At 35.9% G+C, this 17,299-nt stretch overlaps 1 protein-coding gene across 1 annotated transcript in view; it reads right to left on the bottom strand.

The window, feature by feature from the left end:
- Positions 1-17,299, bottom strand: part of LOC307169656 (uncharacterized protein) — a gene marked incomplete at its 5' end in the record, with an annotated part of 30,836 nt that overhangs the window by 3,641 nt on the left and 9,896 nt on the right. Inside the window, one exon of the mRNA XM_079890387.1 lies at positions 6,429-6,717. Coding sequence (XP_079746513.1) covers positions 6,429-6,717 — 289 coding nt within the window. The remainder of the gene's footprint in view (positions 1-6,428; positions 6,718-17,299) is intronic.

Here is a 17,299-nt window from a genome sequence, read left to right on the forward strand (position 1 = left end):
TATTATGCACAACATAGTGTCTCTTCAGTGTCCCACAACGTTCCCCTGCCACTCATGGTTGTCGTGTGTGAGGAAACAATGATATCGACAGTGATACGCATGCGCGGGATACTATACTTCCTGAACAAGCGCGCACCCGAGTCCGTGTTGCTTGCACATTAACGCGAACCGCGCCACGGTTCGGGAGCAACCGAGCTCAGACCACCTCCTCCAGGTAGTCTCGGGTTCGGTACTCTAGTGCGCATCCGGGTCCGATGACAGCGTTCACATTAGCGATTTTTCATGCGAACCGCACCCCGGTCCGCACTAAACTGCCAGTGTGAAAGCGCCCTCAGCTTGTCAGTTAACTACGGCTCTTTGTAGTATTGCCACTCTATCTGAAAGCAGGTGATGGCGATTTACTACTAATGATGGCTTGTTAGCCAATGGCTGCTCCCGGGGGTGGTACGCTATTCGAGCGCTGGATTGACCCCCTGCCATGGACCTACCCGTCCCATGTATATAAAGATAATAAATTATTCGTTTACAAGGAAAAGTTAGATAATTAGCAGAGGTATTTGTACACCATTGAGACATATTTATGAATAATTTATATTCATTTTAGATAATAAAATACCTAAAAACTTACACATTGTCCCTTAAAGTATTTATGGTCACATTATAAAAAAATTAAGAATAAAAAAAAAAAGATTAAAACATAAAAATATATTTACAGATTTGCAAGAAAGAAATGGCGCACCAATACAGTTAGGCTTACTCAACTTGTTTTTGTTTATTGTGTTGCATATGAAACATGGTTCATCACAGATTATTGAAATAAAAGCCATTATAAAACTTACCTATATCTTGTAGATGTCACAATAGCTGATCATGTCCTTTGCTCAAATCTGTTGACAATAAAATGAGCTTAATGTGTGAATTTACAGATCTGAAGACATCAGCATAATGAATGAGGAGAAAACAGGATCTATTGACATGAAATAAAGAGGCTTTTCAGCTGCTCTGATAATAGTGATGAGCCATAGACTATCAATACTCATTCAACAAGAATATAGAGAATACAAGAATGATACAGTAAAATATAACAACAGTAATATAAATGTAAATATAAAGACAGCCGCTGATGACATTATCAATCCTTGTAATTTGTCCATATGAATCCGATTCCCTAATAACTTCATAACAACAAAGTAGTTCGCTAACATCTTACCGTTTTGTATGTGAAAAGAAACAGACACACGATAAAACCTTTCTGAAAAGACCCCGTAAAATGTTGCGTAAACTTTATAGTGCAGTTACGAGATTTAACGTGTGAACTGTTTACCTCAAAAGACTCTGGAGACGCGTCGCGCAACGGTGAAAGTGGTGACGTCATCACCGCGAGACTAAATAGTAAAGTATAATAAATTTTTTTTTAATATGTATCAGATAACAAGCAGATACAAAGTATAGAACAAATATAACTTCTACAGGAATTAAATTATATCAAGTATATGTAAAGCTTCACATATATAAATATATATATAAAAATAAATCAATACAAATAAAATAAAAGACATACAGAGGAAACATTATGCATCAGTGGTATTATCAAAAATATCATCATAATATTTCAAGAATCTGTCACTTTTCTTGTTTTTAATCAACCTTAGAGACTTCAGAAATGTATCAATTTCAATTAAGAAATCCGGAAAAGTAGGCTGCGATTTAGAGAATTTTTGCTTGTGAATAAAAAAATTTCCAAACAAAATAAAAAAATGTACAATGTAATTAATTGAAGTACTAGCTTTATCTTCTTTATAGTAACAGATTATATCCTTTAATTTAAATTATTTGGAAGAATCAAGGTGCCTGCCAATATGAAGATACAGTATAACCTATTCCAGAAGTTTTGAGTTTTTTCACATTGGAAAAATAAATGGATCATCCTTATCCCCACAGAATGAGCAAGAACTGTCAACATCCATATATTTTGCAACAGTATCATTCACTTGGTATATTTTATGTAAGATCTTAAAATGAACTTCCTTAGTCTTATTTGAAATACAATACTTATGAGGTAACAACCAGGCTTCCTTCCAGTCTATAAATTCAATAAAAGAGGCCCAATAAAATTTGCCTTTAGCAACATTATATTTTTTACTCTGAAAAATGTGTCGAATATGCTTATTATTACATTTCTTACTAAGTATATTGCATCTAAGATCAAATCAGGTTCTTTGGTGACACTCTTACTAAAAGTTAGATGACATTTAACAAGTTGACTTGCTTTAAGCACTGCATTATATTCTTTAAACGGTAAAGGGAAATTATGAACAGACATAAATTCTTCATAAGATAAAAAATGACCAGATTTATCAAAAATTGAGAGAATTCCAATTATATTCCTGTTAAACCATGTAGAGAGAAAAACAGATTTATTCCTAATCCTTATATTAGAGTTATTCCATAGAAAGTTGTGGGTGTAGCATAACTTCCAAGCAAGAAGAGCCTGCTGATGAAATGTAGAAAGTGCAACTGGCAATCTGTTCGGCAAGTAGTTACATTTCAATATAAAGGGGAGGCCACCAATTTTGGTAAAGATATGATTCGGTATAAAAAAACCATATAGAATTAGGATTTGTTAAGCATTTTTTGATCCAATTTATCCGAAAGGTGTTCACTGTATCACTAAAATCTAACACTTCAAGTCCACCTTTTTTTCGACAATTTGAAAGGACTGTTTTTTTTAGCTTGTGAGGTTTGTTTTTCCATATGAAGTCTAGAAAAAAATTGTTAATTCCTTTAGCAGTAGAGTCATTGACAAAAAGAGAAAGACAAAACGAGATAATCCTTCTGCTTTGGACAAAAGAACCCTCCCATAAAGGGAAAGGTCTCTTTGGAGCCAAAGATTAAAGAAGTTTTTGGTTTTCTTGACCCGTCCAGAAAAATGTAGCTGTTGTCGAGCTGCTACATTTTTTGTTAAATAAATACCAAGATACCTTATGGTCTCTTTTACAGAGATAGCATCGATTGAAGAATCGTCACTTTTATAGAGCGTCATTATCTCACACTTATTCAGTTTCAATCCAGAAGCACATGAAAACTGCTCAATGACATTTATAGCCTTGGTTAATTGACTCTTATCTTTTAAAAAGAGAGTTGTGTCATCAGCCAACTGGGAGATTTTAATTTCTCTATCAAAGATGGATATACCTTCCAAGCTTTGTTCATGAATAATACTTAATGATAAAAGTTCTGTAACTAAAATAAACAAAAAGGGGGAAATTGGACAGCCCTGTCTGACACCGCAGGTAATGAAAAATCTCTTAGAAGTATTAAAGCTAATTAAGACAGAGCTGCTAATATCTTTATAAAACATTTCAATAATATTAACAAAAAAGTCACCAAAACCAAATAACTTGAGAGTCTGCAAAAGAACTTCATGCTCAAGGGTGTCAAAAGCTTTATAAAAGTCTAGGAAAAGAATCACGGCTTTAGAATGTATAAAATCTGTATAGTCCAAAAGATCTAAAATAAGTCTTATGTTGTTACTGATATGCCTATCTTTTATAAAAACCTGATTGTGTCTCTGCAACAAACTGATTAAGTTTGACCTTTAATCTATTAGCAAAAACCAAGGCTAAAATTTTATAATCAATAGTCAGGAGCGTAATTGGACGCCAATTGTCTATTAAAAGAGTGTCCTTGTCTGGTTTGGGAACAAGGGAGATGATGCCTTGTTTCATTGATGCTGTCATTTATTTTGAATCAATACATTCTTTGTACATACAAAGCAATGATTGTTTGATTAACTCCCAAAAATGAATATAAAACTCAACAGTTAATCCATCACTGCGTGGAGATTTCCCTTTCTTCATTGAGTGAAGCGCTATTCGAATTTCCTCAATAGTCAAATCAGAATCACAGAAGGCTTTAAAGTCAGTATCAATAACTGGAACATGAGCTTGAACTTTCTTTATAAAATTGTCGCAATTGTGTTTATCAAACACGGATGTGTAAATGTTTTTGTAGAAGTCTGTGACAAAATTAGATATCAAATTAGGATCTAGAGCATTACAATCATCCAGCCTTGAGGTCATGAACGCATGAACTAATTGTTCTGCATTTTTCATTGAGAGCATATGACGTAATTTATATATATTTTTAAGATGAAAAATTTGTTTTTTACAGATGCTAGACACGTGACCTTCAAATGAAAGATCGGTATCAAAGAGCACACCCATGTTCCTAAACGACGACGAAGACTTGACAGAGCAGCCATCGAGTGTTAGACAGTATTCTAGGTTATTACGTGAGGAAGTTTTTTGTCCAATAATTAGAATCTCTGTTTTTTCAGAGTTAAGTAGTAGGAAATTACTAGTCATCCAGTTTTTTTTATATCAGCTATGCATTCTGTTAATTTAGTGAATTGGTAAGTTTCGTTAGGGCAAATGATGCAAATCATTTGTGACTCTAACGAGAGCTGTCTCAGTACTATGGTACGGTCTAAATCCTGACTGGAAATCCTTGCAGATTTAATTTCTTTCTAAAAAGGAACATAGTTTTGAAGATACTGCCTTTTCTAGTATCTTTTACAGAAAAGGTAGATTCGAGATAATTGACTAATTCTGTAGATCAAGTTGTGGTTTAATGAGCGGTTTAATCATAGCCAGCTTTAAAGTTTTTTGGTACGTATCCTAATGACAAAGACCAATTAATGAAATTAAGAAGAGGATCTATGACCTCTGGAAGCATCTCTTTCAGTAGCTTAGTCGGTATAGGGTCTAACATACATGTTATCGATTTAGATGATTTAACGAGTTTAGTAAATTCTTCCTCTCCAAAAGTAACAAATGAATCAAATTTTTCCTCAGGGAGACTACAATGCACTGCCTGATGCGATACTGTAGTAGACGGTTGCATAGTTATAATTTTCTCCCTGATATCATCAACCTTATAAGTAAAGAAGTTCATAAAGTCATTACTGCTGTGTTGCTTGGAAACGTCTGGGATTGAAGCTTTATTTTTCATTACTTTAGCCACTGTGTCAAATAAATACCTAGGGTTTTGTTTATTTTCTTCTAATAGGTTTGAAAAATAAGCAGATCTAGCAGCTTTTAAGGCCTCTCTGTAAGCAATCGAGCTCTCTTTCCATGAAATGCGAAATACCTCTAGTTTTGTTTTCTTCCAGTTGCGCTCCATTTTTCTGGCTGTTCTCTTAAGGCCCGAGTGTGCTCGTTGTACCACGGCGTTGGACTATTTTCTTTAATCTTCTTTAAGCGCAACGGAGCAACTGTGTCTAAAGTGCTGGAAAAGAGAGAGTTAAAAGTTTCTGTCGCAATATCGAGTATTAAACCTACAATAGGACAACAATATACAAATGCTGTGACCTTTCCCAGTTTCATCTATGTGACCAGCCCACACAGCCTTCTGGCAAGTGATTTGACTCTTAAGCCAAGACACACCAAGCCGACGCCGACAAACTAGCGCTGATGAAGCGACTGTGTTGTAGCCTCGTGTCGGGGTAAAAAGCTGCACCTGAACACACCGAGAGAACTACAGCCGACTGTCACCATTCTGCGCCTGCGTGTAAATGAGACAACTGTCTATTTCTGCAGATATATTCATCTATATTCGTCATTTAAAAAGGGAAACCGATGCGGCTGGCTGCAGATACAAACCGTAAACAAAGCTTACCGTTTTGAATATCAATCCTGCTAAACACTTTCTTTATTCCACTCCTCTCGTTTTAATATTAAATATTCGCCATGGAACACTCAGGTAAGATGACGTAACATTAGAACGGTCTTCTATCTGTACCATTTTGACTTTGCTCGCTGTTTTGCTATTATTCTCGTTCACTGACTCGTTTACTAAGCTGAAGTGAACAGCCAATCAGAGTTCCCTCTTTCACCGACGGCGATTCAACATGTCGAATCAGCCGAAAAAAAAACGACGAAGACCAATTTCAGCCGACGGTGCAGAACACTCTGAGGAAACTTAGTCGGTCGACGCACAAAAACTGCCCGATGGCCGACCGCCGGCTTGGTGTGTTCCAGGCTTTAGATATCCTTAAAATTAAGAAATTATTTATTCTTGATGCAAGAAAGAGCAGACAATAAAAATGGACAATATTTGTTTAATATTAACTAATTTGTTTAAATTATAAACAAAAGTTTAATATTTTGGTGCAGCAAATACAAAAAGAAAGTAAAACTGGAAACAAATAAGACAGATCTCTCTCTTTATTGACTAACAAGATAATAAAACATCTCAATCAGCCTCTTCTTCAGCTTCCTGAGCTAGTATTATAGCTAATATTAAGCAAAATTATATATGCGATATTGCTCTTTGGGTAATTTTTATTTTCTTTATTTTCTGGTTGAGACAAACTAATAGGAAAAAGAGGTGTTATCGCACTTGAAAGTGAACTGAAGATAAGCTACTTAATGTGAGTTTTTGTATGACTGTGTAGATTAGATGATTGAGTGAAGCTCTTCCCACATGCAGTGCAGTGATACGGTTTCTCTCCAGTGTGGATCCTCTCGTGTGTTTTCAGGGTTCCTGAGTCACTGAATCTCTTGTCGCAGTGTGAACACTTGTAAGGTTTCTCTCCAGTGTGGATCCTCTCGTGTTTTTTCCGGGATCCTGACCGACTGAATCTCTTGTCACAGTGTGAACACATGTAAGGTTTCTCTCCAGTGTGAATTCTCTGGTGCTTTTTCAAATCTTCAGCTGTGATAAAAGTCTTCTCACACTCAAAGCACACATGATTTCTTACACCAGTGTGTATTTTCTGATGTTCTTTTAAATGGTACAGACGTGAAAAACTCTTTCCACACAAAGAACATGAATGTGGTTTCTCCTGTGAATGAACTGTCATGTGTCTCTTCAGGTTTGAAGCAGACAAAAATGTTTTGCCACACTGATCACATTCATGCAGTTTCTCTCCAGTGTGGATGATCATGTGAACATTGAGACTCTGTTTGTGTGTGAAACTCTTCCCACACTGATCACATGTGAACGGTTTCTCTCCAGTGTGGATGATCATGTGAACCTCGAGATTCTGTTTGCGTGTAAAACTCTTTCCACACTGAGTGCAAGTGAAAGATTTCTGAGATCTTCTTTGATGTTTCTCCACTTCATTCACTTCTTCATTCTCATCCATCGGGCCTGAAATTAAAGTTAAAAAAGTTCTCAGTAAATCAATAAAAGATAAATTATGTAGTGAAAAAAAACGATCACAAGTGCTTGTCCACTTTTGACCACTTCCAGAGGTAGTCGAAAACACATTCAACCGGATTGCTTTGGTAGTGTAGACGCTCATGTGGTCGAGTGTGTTCAAACACACACAAATGCGTAAACATTATGGGAAGCGCTGTAGCCAGACGGCATTTAAACTTTGTTGGCTGAAGACCCAAGTTTGGTTTGAAGAAGGAAAACTCTGTGTTTGACGTGGACTTGCAGCTTTAAGAGCAGAAACAAAACTCTTCGTCTATTTTTCTGTCCGTCTCTGGTCATGCTCACATGCAAATTGCATGAGCTTATTTCACCCATTATATTGAAAGCCTTACATTTACCTGCCCATAGACCGTCCCCACAAAGAAACAGAACAAATATGGTCGAAAGTGGATAAAAGAGATGGATTTGAAACACCAGGTGTAAACGGGAATGGGCCCTTGTATACTTGTGATCCAACTGACCAAAACGCATCTTAACACCAGCTGTAGACAAAGCCTCACAATCTTCTTTAATCCTTTTGAACATGTGATTGAAACCAAATGTGAGACATTTAAACTGACCAATCAGCAGATTACAGCTTTCCCACATCGTACTGAAGGTGTGACATTTAGCAAACCTCAGATGTACACACACATCTTGGCCGACAGACCTTTATCACTATCAGCACTTCTTTACGGATCACTAATGGCCCTTGTGGTAAGAAAGAGGGGGTTGGAGCAGGAAAGCAAACGTCTTTGTTCATTTGCAACCCTAAAGAACGCAAAAACAATGAAATATAGTTTTTCCATCACCATGTCCCTTTAGGGGCTCTGAGTAAATCACATTTTTGAAGTGATAAGTTTTAAATATTTGATAAATTATGCAACTACCTAAAATATTAACAATTTAAAAATACGCAATAATGCTATAATTTTAACACTCCCTGTTTTTACACAAACTAAACCATGTGTAGCAAAGTCTATTTTCTTTGATCATTGTTTTTAAATGTTGGTGTTTTAGCAAGATAATAACAATATTTTGGAATGCGCTAAACTGTATTAAGACATATCCATAATTTTGGTAACATGGTTGCAGTAATTGTGAACCAGATGTAAAAATAAACAGAAAAAAATGCTCAGATAATACTTATATTGACTTACAGATAACAAACATCCATAGTAATCGATTGTCGAGTTCACGCGCATAGGTTTAGTACCTATGATCACGCGCGTGAACTCGACAATCAATTACTATGGACTTCGACTGAAAACAGGATGTAAATACAGGTATGTGCGCTGGCTGAATAAACATCATTTTTATTCATATCTTTCACATCTACTGCAGTCAGATTCACCCGCATTCACTCCGAAGGAATCACTCACATGACCTGTGCACTTGTAATGACACATCAAAGATGTTAAGAGGCTAAAAGCAGGTTTAAAGGTGCTCTAAGTGATGTCACGCGTTTTTTTAGGCCAAAATATTTTTTGTCACATCCAGCAAACATCTCCTCACTATCCGCTAGCTGCCTGTCCCCTGAACACACTGTAAAAAACGCGGTCTCTCTAGACACCACAGGCTCCACAAACAGCAACAAAAACAAAATGGGCTCACCCGCACCACGAAACATAACTGACAAGAATGATGTGGGGGTGGGGTTTGGGGGGTTAGTGCGTGGATGAGGAGGAGAGAGGGTCTAGCTAGCCTCCGTTTTGTTTGACAATACTTCGAACGTCAACAAGAAGTGACATCACCCAACATCACTTAGAACACCTTTAAAACGTACCCCATTGAAGTCAACAGGGTGCAAATTTTAAAAAGAGGATAACACGGTGTAGGCTACACCGATTTTTGTCGTTGTTCTCTGTACTGACAGCACTTCAAATGTACAAAAAAATGAGCTCAATGTTAAAATTGACCGGAGTTCTCCTTTAATGTTCTTCAGCCTCACTAATGAAGAATCAGGAATAAACACCAACCTCTTTGTTCTTCAGTGTGTTTCATTCTGCAGTGTTCTGGATCTCTCATGTTCTCACTGTCCTTCAATAAACTCTGTCTTTGCAGATTTCAGCTCTTCCTGATGGTTTGATGCTCGTCTTCACTTGTAGCTGATGGGAATATTCCAGCATTTATTGGTGAATTGCAGTGGGAGGAGCTTCACCGAAGGAGGAGGAGCTTTATTGAAGGAGGAGGAGCTTCACTGAAGGAGGAGGAGGAGATCTGACAAAATCAAGAAGAAATCACTTACAGAGTTTGTTTTTATTCTAATTTACACATTTTAAATGTTTATGGTCACATATCTATCTATCTATCTATCTATCTAGAGAAGAAACTTTTAAGTAAATTAATGGAAAAGTGTCAACCACATACTTTATTTCTACATTTATCTTACCTCTCATTAACATATTGGCAAAGGATTTTTATAAAATATTATGGAGTATAACAATTAACAGACACCAACTATATATAAGAATAAAGATGAAAGAATACACCTTATACATTTTTTTACAGATCTGCAAGAAACAAAGCAACAACTGAGTTTCACTTATTTTGTTTTTGTTTATCATATTTTATATGAAACATTTTTAAATCCAGATTATTGAAATAAACAGTTATGAAACTGCCTAGGAAATTGCCTAGTGTTAATCTGCATCGCTATTTGTACTTGTTGTGAATACGCAGGCCACAAGAAGTAATTAGTTTTTTTTAAAATATTTTTTCCCACTTTTACTCAGGACATGCAAGCTGGCAACAAAGGATTTCATTCATTAAGCTAAGCTAAGCTAGCGCCGACCCTGTCAAACTAAAACAATGCATGCACTGGGACAAAAATGCATTTGCCCACCTATCTAAATGTAGGAAAGAAGGTGGATAAGCCCTATTTAAAAAAACGGTGGAGTGTTCCTTTAACCCAGTGGTTCCCAATCCTGGTCCTGGGGACCCACAGCTCTGCACATTTTATATGTCTCCTTTATCTGACACACCCAGTTCAGTTCATAGAGCTCTTTCCTAACGAGATGATGATCTGAATCAGGTGTGTTAAATGAGGGACACATACAAACTGTGCAGAGCTGTGGGTCCCCAGGACCAGGATTGGGAACCACTGCTTTAACCTGTTAAGCTGCAACCCCACTTTTGAAAAATCCCCAGAAATGGCATACCCAAACTGAAACAGATACAGTTCATGAACCCTTTGTACTAAAATCACAAGTATGATCTCATTTGAAAGCTGACAGCTGGTAGTTTATTGTAAATGTAGAATCAATTATTGTCATAATGAAAACAAATAGTTAGAAACCAGTGTTGTAGTCGAGACCAGGTCACTCGAGTCCGAGTCAAGACCGAGACCAGAGAGGGTCGAGTCCGAGTCGAGACCGAGACCAGAGAGAGTCGAGTCCGAGTCGAGTCGAGACCGAGACCAGAGAGGTTGGATAACCTAAGGTTGGGTCTAAAAACCAGACCTAAAGATATTTTCAAGAATCTGTAAAATATTTGGTCGTAACAATAAAATTTGCACCATACTCAAACAGTAAATCAAATATACCATGGAATAATGTACACTTTAATGGTAAAAAGGCCACATAGTAAGTGGTGTAAAGGTCATTTTATTACAATTATTACTTAAGATTATTACAATCAGTAAGTGCTCTTGTCCACATAACATTGTTGTATCACTCCATACAGAACGTTAGTCTCAAGTCATGCGCAGTTGCGCACAAGAAAGTCAGCAATCATTGGACGTTTCAATCAAACAACAATTTAAAGAAATATTAACATACAGTAACAATCATGAAATATTTTGAATGGGACTCGAGTGGACTCGGGAATAAGTCCGAGTCCTAATATGTTCGAGTACGAGTCAATTCCGAGTCAAAATGCACACGAGTCCATGACAAGACCGAGACCATTAAAATATGGTCTCGAGACCGAGTCCGAGACCGAGTCCGAGTCTCGAGTACACAACACTGTTAGAAACAGCTTCAAAGTTTTGTAAAGTTATTAGAAATGTATTTTTATGACACATCTTCATGAAAATAAAATTGAAGTTGGCACTGTATCAATCTAGAAATGCACTGCAGCTAAAGCCACATGTCTGACCATGTTATGTTTAAAATCTGAAGATGATAAGTCTAAAATTCTGTATTTAGTTAAATGTTTTTCAAGATCATGTCATATGACTTTATTTTGATTAGACTCTAAAATGCAACTGATCTTCTAATCTTCATCTTCTAAGCATCCATTCAGTCTATTGTCTCTATAGTTTTGTGGTGCAAACAAGCCCCATTCAGTCTCAGTCTCTCCTGCACACATTTACACCTCTCCAGTCTGGTTATGGCTCTAAATATTCAGTCTCAGTCTCTCCTGCACACATTCACACCTATCCAGCCTGGTTATGGCTCTAAATTCTCTTTTGTCTGCATTATAATTACTAACGACTGGCTATTCACAGGCTATTCATAGAGATTCAATCCCTAATTTATTTGATCAAAGTTCTCACTTCACATTTGAAACTATATCAAATGTCCTTCTTGAATAAAGAAACATTTCAGTAAGCATTCCTATTTAGAAAAAAAAAATCATAAAAAATCATAAATCATAAAAGAACTAGAAAAAAAAGTTAGTTGAGACAAACTTTAAGTTGGCTTGAGAAAGCCGGACAAGAGAGTTTGAAGAAGTAAGTATAGTAGTTTGAAGTTTAAAGTAGCTTAAAGTTTGATAGATAGATTAGTTATAAATAAAGACTAGTTATAAAGACAAAGATTAGTTATAAAGAAAGAAGGGTTAGTTAGAAAGAAAGATTAGTTAGATAGAAAGAAAGATTAGTTAGAAAGAAAAAAGGAAGATTAGTTAGAAAGAAAGAAAGCTAGATAGATTAGTTAGAAAGAAAGAAAGCTAGATTAGTAAGAAAGAAAGAAAAATAATTAGTCAGAAAGAAAGATTAGTTAGAAAGAAAGTTTAGTTTGAAAGAAAGAATGAATGCAAGAAAGATAGATTAGCTAGAAAGAAAGGAAGGAAGATTACTTAGAAAGAAAGAGAGATTTGTTAGAAAGAAAGAGATTCAAAAGAAAGAAAGATGGATTAGTTATAAAGAAAGATTAGTTAGAAAGAAAGATATACAAGATAGATTAGTTAGAAAGAAAGAATGAAAGAACGATTAGTTAGAAAGAAAGATAGAGATAGATTCATAAGAAAGAAAGAAAGAAAGATGGATTATTTAGAAAGAATGATAAATTGGTTAGACAGAAAGAAAGATTAGTTAGAAAGAAAGAAAGGAGGATTACTTAGAAAGAAAGATAGATTAGTTAGAAAGAAAGAGATTCCTTAGGAAAAAAATAAAGATTAGTTAGAAAGAAAGAATAATTAGTCAGAAAGAAAGAAAGATTAGTTAGAAAGAAATAATGAAAGAAAGATTAGTTAGAATGAAAGATAGATTAGTTAGAAAGAAAGAAAGAAAGAAAGATAGATTAGAAAGAAAGAAAGAGATTTGTAGGAGCCAAAATGTGTTTGGGTTATGTGTTGTGCTCATTTTGACCATTGAGTGGCGCTGTGATATCAGTGTATAAATGTAGCCTTCCTTATGTTGTAGCTAGGTGTGTTGAGTCGGAAAGGCAAAAAGGTTTTGACCGCAGTAGCTGCGGTAAACGTATGTAAACAAAAAATCCAATTCTGGACATTGTGCACGGTGCTGTTGTGGAGCCAATAAACTGTGTATGATGGTGCAATTGAAGAATGGTCTTTTCGTTTTTAATGGAGGAGATGAACAGCGTAATACCAAAGCAAGAAAGTGAGTCAACCTAATCACTCCGGGACCAAAATAACTCAGTATCTTAAAATATCAGATTTAGCTCCTACAAGATTAGTTAGAAAAAAAGATAGATTAGTTAGAAAGAAAGAATGAAAGAAAGATTAGTTAGTAAGAAAGATAGATTAGTTAGAAAGAAAGAAAGATAGATTAGTTAGAAGGAAAGAGAGAAGGAAGGAAAGAAAGAAAAAAGAAAGAAAGATTTGTTAAATTAGTTAGAAAAAAAAGAAAAAGAAAGTTAGATTAGTTAGAAAGAAAGAAATATTAGTTAGAAAGATAGATAGATTAGAAAGAAAGAAAGAGTAGTTAAAAAGAAAGAAAGAATAGTTAGAAAAGAAAGAACAATAGATATATTAGTTAGAAAGAAAGATTAGTTAGAAAAAAGAAAGATTAGTTAGAGAGAAAGAAAAATAATGATTTGTTAGAAAAAAAGAAAGTAGGAAAAGAAACAGAAAGAACGATAGATAGATTAATTGAAAGAAAGATTAGTTAGAAAGAAAGAAAGATTAGTAAGAAAGAAAGCATTAAAGAAAGATTAGTTAGAAAGAAAGATAGATTAGTTAGAAAGAAAGATAGATTAAAAAGAAAGAAAGATTGGTTAGAAAGAAAGAAAGAAAGATGGATTAGTTAGAAAGAAAGATTAGTTAGAAATAAAAAAGAGATTAGTTAGTAAGAATGAAAGAAAGATTAGCTTGATAGATAGATAGATAGATAGATAGATAGATAGATAGATAGATCTCGAACAATATCAGGAAGACCATTCCAGAGTTAAGGAGCTAAATGTGAAAACGCCCTCCCTCCTTTAGTGGACTTAGATATCCTAGGAATGACCAGAAGCCTAGAATTTAGTGATCTTAAATAGCGGGATGGATTGTAGGGCGATAGAAGTTCCGTTAAATACCCAGGAGCTAAACCATTTAAGGCTTTATAGGTCAGTAGCAATACTTTGTAATTGATACAGAACTTAATAGGTAGCTAGTGTAGAGATGATAGAATTGGTGTTATATGATCATATTTCCTTTAGTCAAGTCAAGTCATCTTCATTTATATAGCGCTTTTAACAACGTAGATTGTTTCAAAGCAGCTTCACAGAGATAAGCGTATAATTTAAGGTAACAGAGATTGTTTTGGCTTTATAGCAGAGTTAAGTTATTTTCCATCTAAAGTTAGTTTTGATTGATTTGCTTCCGTCGCAACGATCATTTGTTATTAAATTAGGGGCCACTAAGACGACACCATTCCCTCTACACAGACTTTAAACGCGAACCTGTGAGAAACGCTGATGGCGTTCAGATGCGCATTTAGAATGGGTTCTATAGTTATGTGCATTTGAAAATACGCAGGTTTGGAATTCCCTACAAGCCAAGCCTAAACAAAGTACTTGTCTTTCCTTATAAATTTTGATAAAGAATTTTATTTTATTTTGTTGCTTTGGGGTAGGAACACGAAACTAATTTTCCCGACAAAGCCTTATCTGTAGAGTGGTAAAGGGATCCTCCATAGGGAGAGACTAGTTGGCACTTCAGCACTGCGTTGTCATCGGTCCAGGCGAAGGTCCTTCGTCAGATCTGGATACGGCCTGGATCCGGCAGGCTGCAGGAAAACCTCGGGATAAACACAGACACTAAAATTAGCGTAGATGCCATTCTTCTCATGATGTAACGAGTACATCAGGATTTATGGGAAGTGTTCCCGGTTCCGGCTGACCTAATCTATGCAGCCTAACATTAAATTATAGAAGTCTATAATGTATTATGTGAATGCTAGGTCAAAGAGATGTGTTTTTAGTCTAGCTTTGAACTGACAGAGTGTGTCTGCTTCCCGGACAATGTTAGGAAGACTGTTCCAAAGTTTTGGTGCTAAATAGGAAAAGGATCTACCGCCAGCAGTCGATTTTGATATTCTAAGTATTAGTAACTGGCCGGAATTTTGAGATCGCAATAGACGTGACGGACTATAATGCGTTAAGAGCTCGCTCAAGTACTGCAGAGCTAAACCATTTAGTGCTTTGTAAGTAATCAGCAATATTTTAAAATTTATGCGATGTTTAATAGGGAGCCAATGCAGTTTTGACAGAACTGGGCTAATATGGTCATACTTCCTGGTTCTGGTAAGAACTCGAGCTGCTGCGTTTTGAACTAGCTGTAGTTTGTTTATTAAGCGTGCAGGGCAACCACCCAGTAGAGCATTACAATAATCTAGCCTTGTGGTCATGAACGCATGAACTAATTGTTCCGCATTTGTCAATGAGAGCATATGTGACCCGATCTGGCGAAATGAGTCGGAAGTCGCAACGTTCCATTTTAAGATATGGGCCGATTATGTGGAAAAACAATGAAATAATAGATTTAAAAAAAAAAAAAAATTTTTTGCTAAAATCCAAAGAACAGACATCCAAAAATAATCTCCTACAGTTTCGTAGTCCAGATAATTGAGTAAAGGTATTTAAATGACTATTAAAGTTTACAAAGTTTTACTAAATTCGCTGAAAATGAATATTGCTTTTCTCAACTTCTCTCCTCACCTCTGAGCATTTCCCGGGAATCCCCTCAAACGTCTCTGCTCTCCAAATATGGTGTTTCACGTTGTATAGAACCAATCAAAGAGCTTAGAAATGTACACAAACGCTGATCATTTGTCAATGGGAAGCCCCGTTTCGACTGACCGGCACGCGATTGGTCCAGCCATCCTCCTGTCAGACTCGTAGCGCTATGTGTAAACAAGCTAGATCTCCTCAGAAAGATTAAATATTATTCATTTGAGAAATGTCGCTGTCAAAAGAGAGCAAAGTCGCCAAAAAGTTGCCAAAAGCGTTGAAATCACTAGAGGCTTCTAACCTAAGCTCTGCTGCTGGTCATCAAGAGTGGCTAAGGCTAGTCAGTGATTTTTTTTGGCTATGGAGACGTGTCATCCTCTGATGACAGCGACAGCAGTGACAGCCCTGTGGTATTTATTGTGTATGGATGTGAGTGAGTGCAATTATTCTGTGAGTGTATTTATCTGCAAGGAGAATCCATTACAATGTGTTTGATTTATTTTAACCCAATATTTAACTGTTGGTATCTCCGTTATGAATGTGTTAAACTGTCAACTAGCCTACACAAAGATATGATTGCATAGGCTAACATTATTTTGTTCTCTGTTTCCTTGTCTCTCTGCCTCTCTCAATTTCTCTCTCTCTCGCTCTCTCTCTCTCTCTCTCTCTCTCTCTCTCTCTCTCTCTCTCTCTCTCTCTCTCTCTCTCACACACACACACACACACACACACACACACACCCTCTCTCAAGGAAAACTGTAGCACCTCTGTTCAATCTTTCTGATTTTAGTAAATGTTTGTAAAAGTGCCTTTTAAATTATTTATTAAAATAAAAACTTTAAAATAATTTGAGCTTCAGCCTGGTTTAATAGCATATATTAATGTCTTTGGTCAAATTAAGCTGTACAATAAATAGTTTATCCCTTTAAATGCAATGGATTTTGAAAGATATCAACAAAAAACGGGCAAAAAACTTTAAAAGCGATTTTCTCAGGTTTTCAATTGTAAAAAGAGGACAGACGACCATAATTAAAATGTGTATATCTTTACAACCATTCAAGGTATGACTTTGACTTGGATATCATTTGAAAGCTTATGGTCTCCTCTTTCCATTAATACCAAAATCTCAATTTTTAAATTTGGGTCACTGTGACTCATTTTGCTGGATCAGGTCACATATGGCGTAATTTAGATATATTTTTAAGATGGAAAAATGCAGTTTTACAGATACTAGACACGTGACTTTCAAATGAAAGATTGGTATCAAAGAGCACACCCAGGTTCCTAACCGACGACGAAGACTTAACAGAGCAGCCATCGAGTGTTAGACAGTATTCTAGGTTATTACGTGAGGAAGTTTTTTGTCCAATAATTTGAAACTCTGTTTTTTCAGAATTTAGAAGTAGGAAATTACGAGTCATCCAATTTTTTATATTCGCTATGCATTCCGTTAATTTTGTGAATTGATAAGTTTCGTTAGGTTTTGAAGAAATATACAAATGAGTATCGTCAACATAACAGTGAAAGCTAATTCCATGTTTCCTAATGATATCTCCTAATGGTAACATGTACAGAGTGAACAGCAACGGTCCTAGTACTGAGCCTTGTGGTACGCCATACTGAACAATGTGATCGATGAGACATCTCATCATTTACTGCTACAAACTGATAACGGTCAGATAAGTATGATTTAAACCATGCTAGTGCATTTCCCGTAATGTCAACATAATGTTCTAATCTATTTAAAAGAACGTTGT

This window comes from Squalius cephalus, assembly GCF_949319135.1.
Source record: "Squalius cephalus genome assembly, chromosome: 13".
Lineage (NCBI taxonomy): Eukaryota > Metazoa > Chordata > Actinopteri > Cypriniformes > Leuciscidae > Squalius > Squalius cephalus.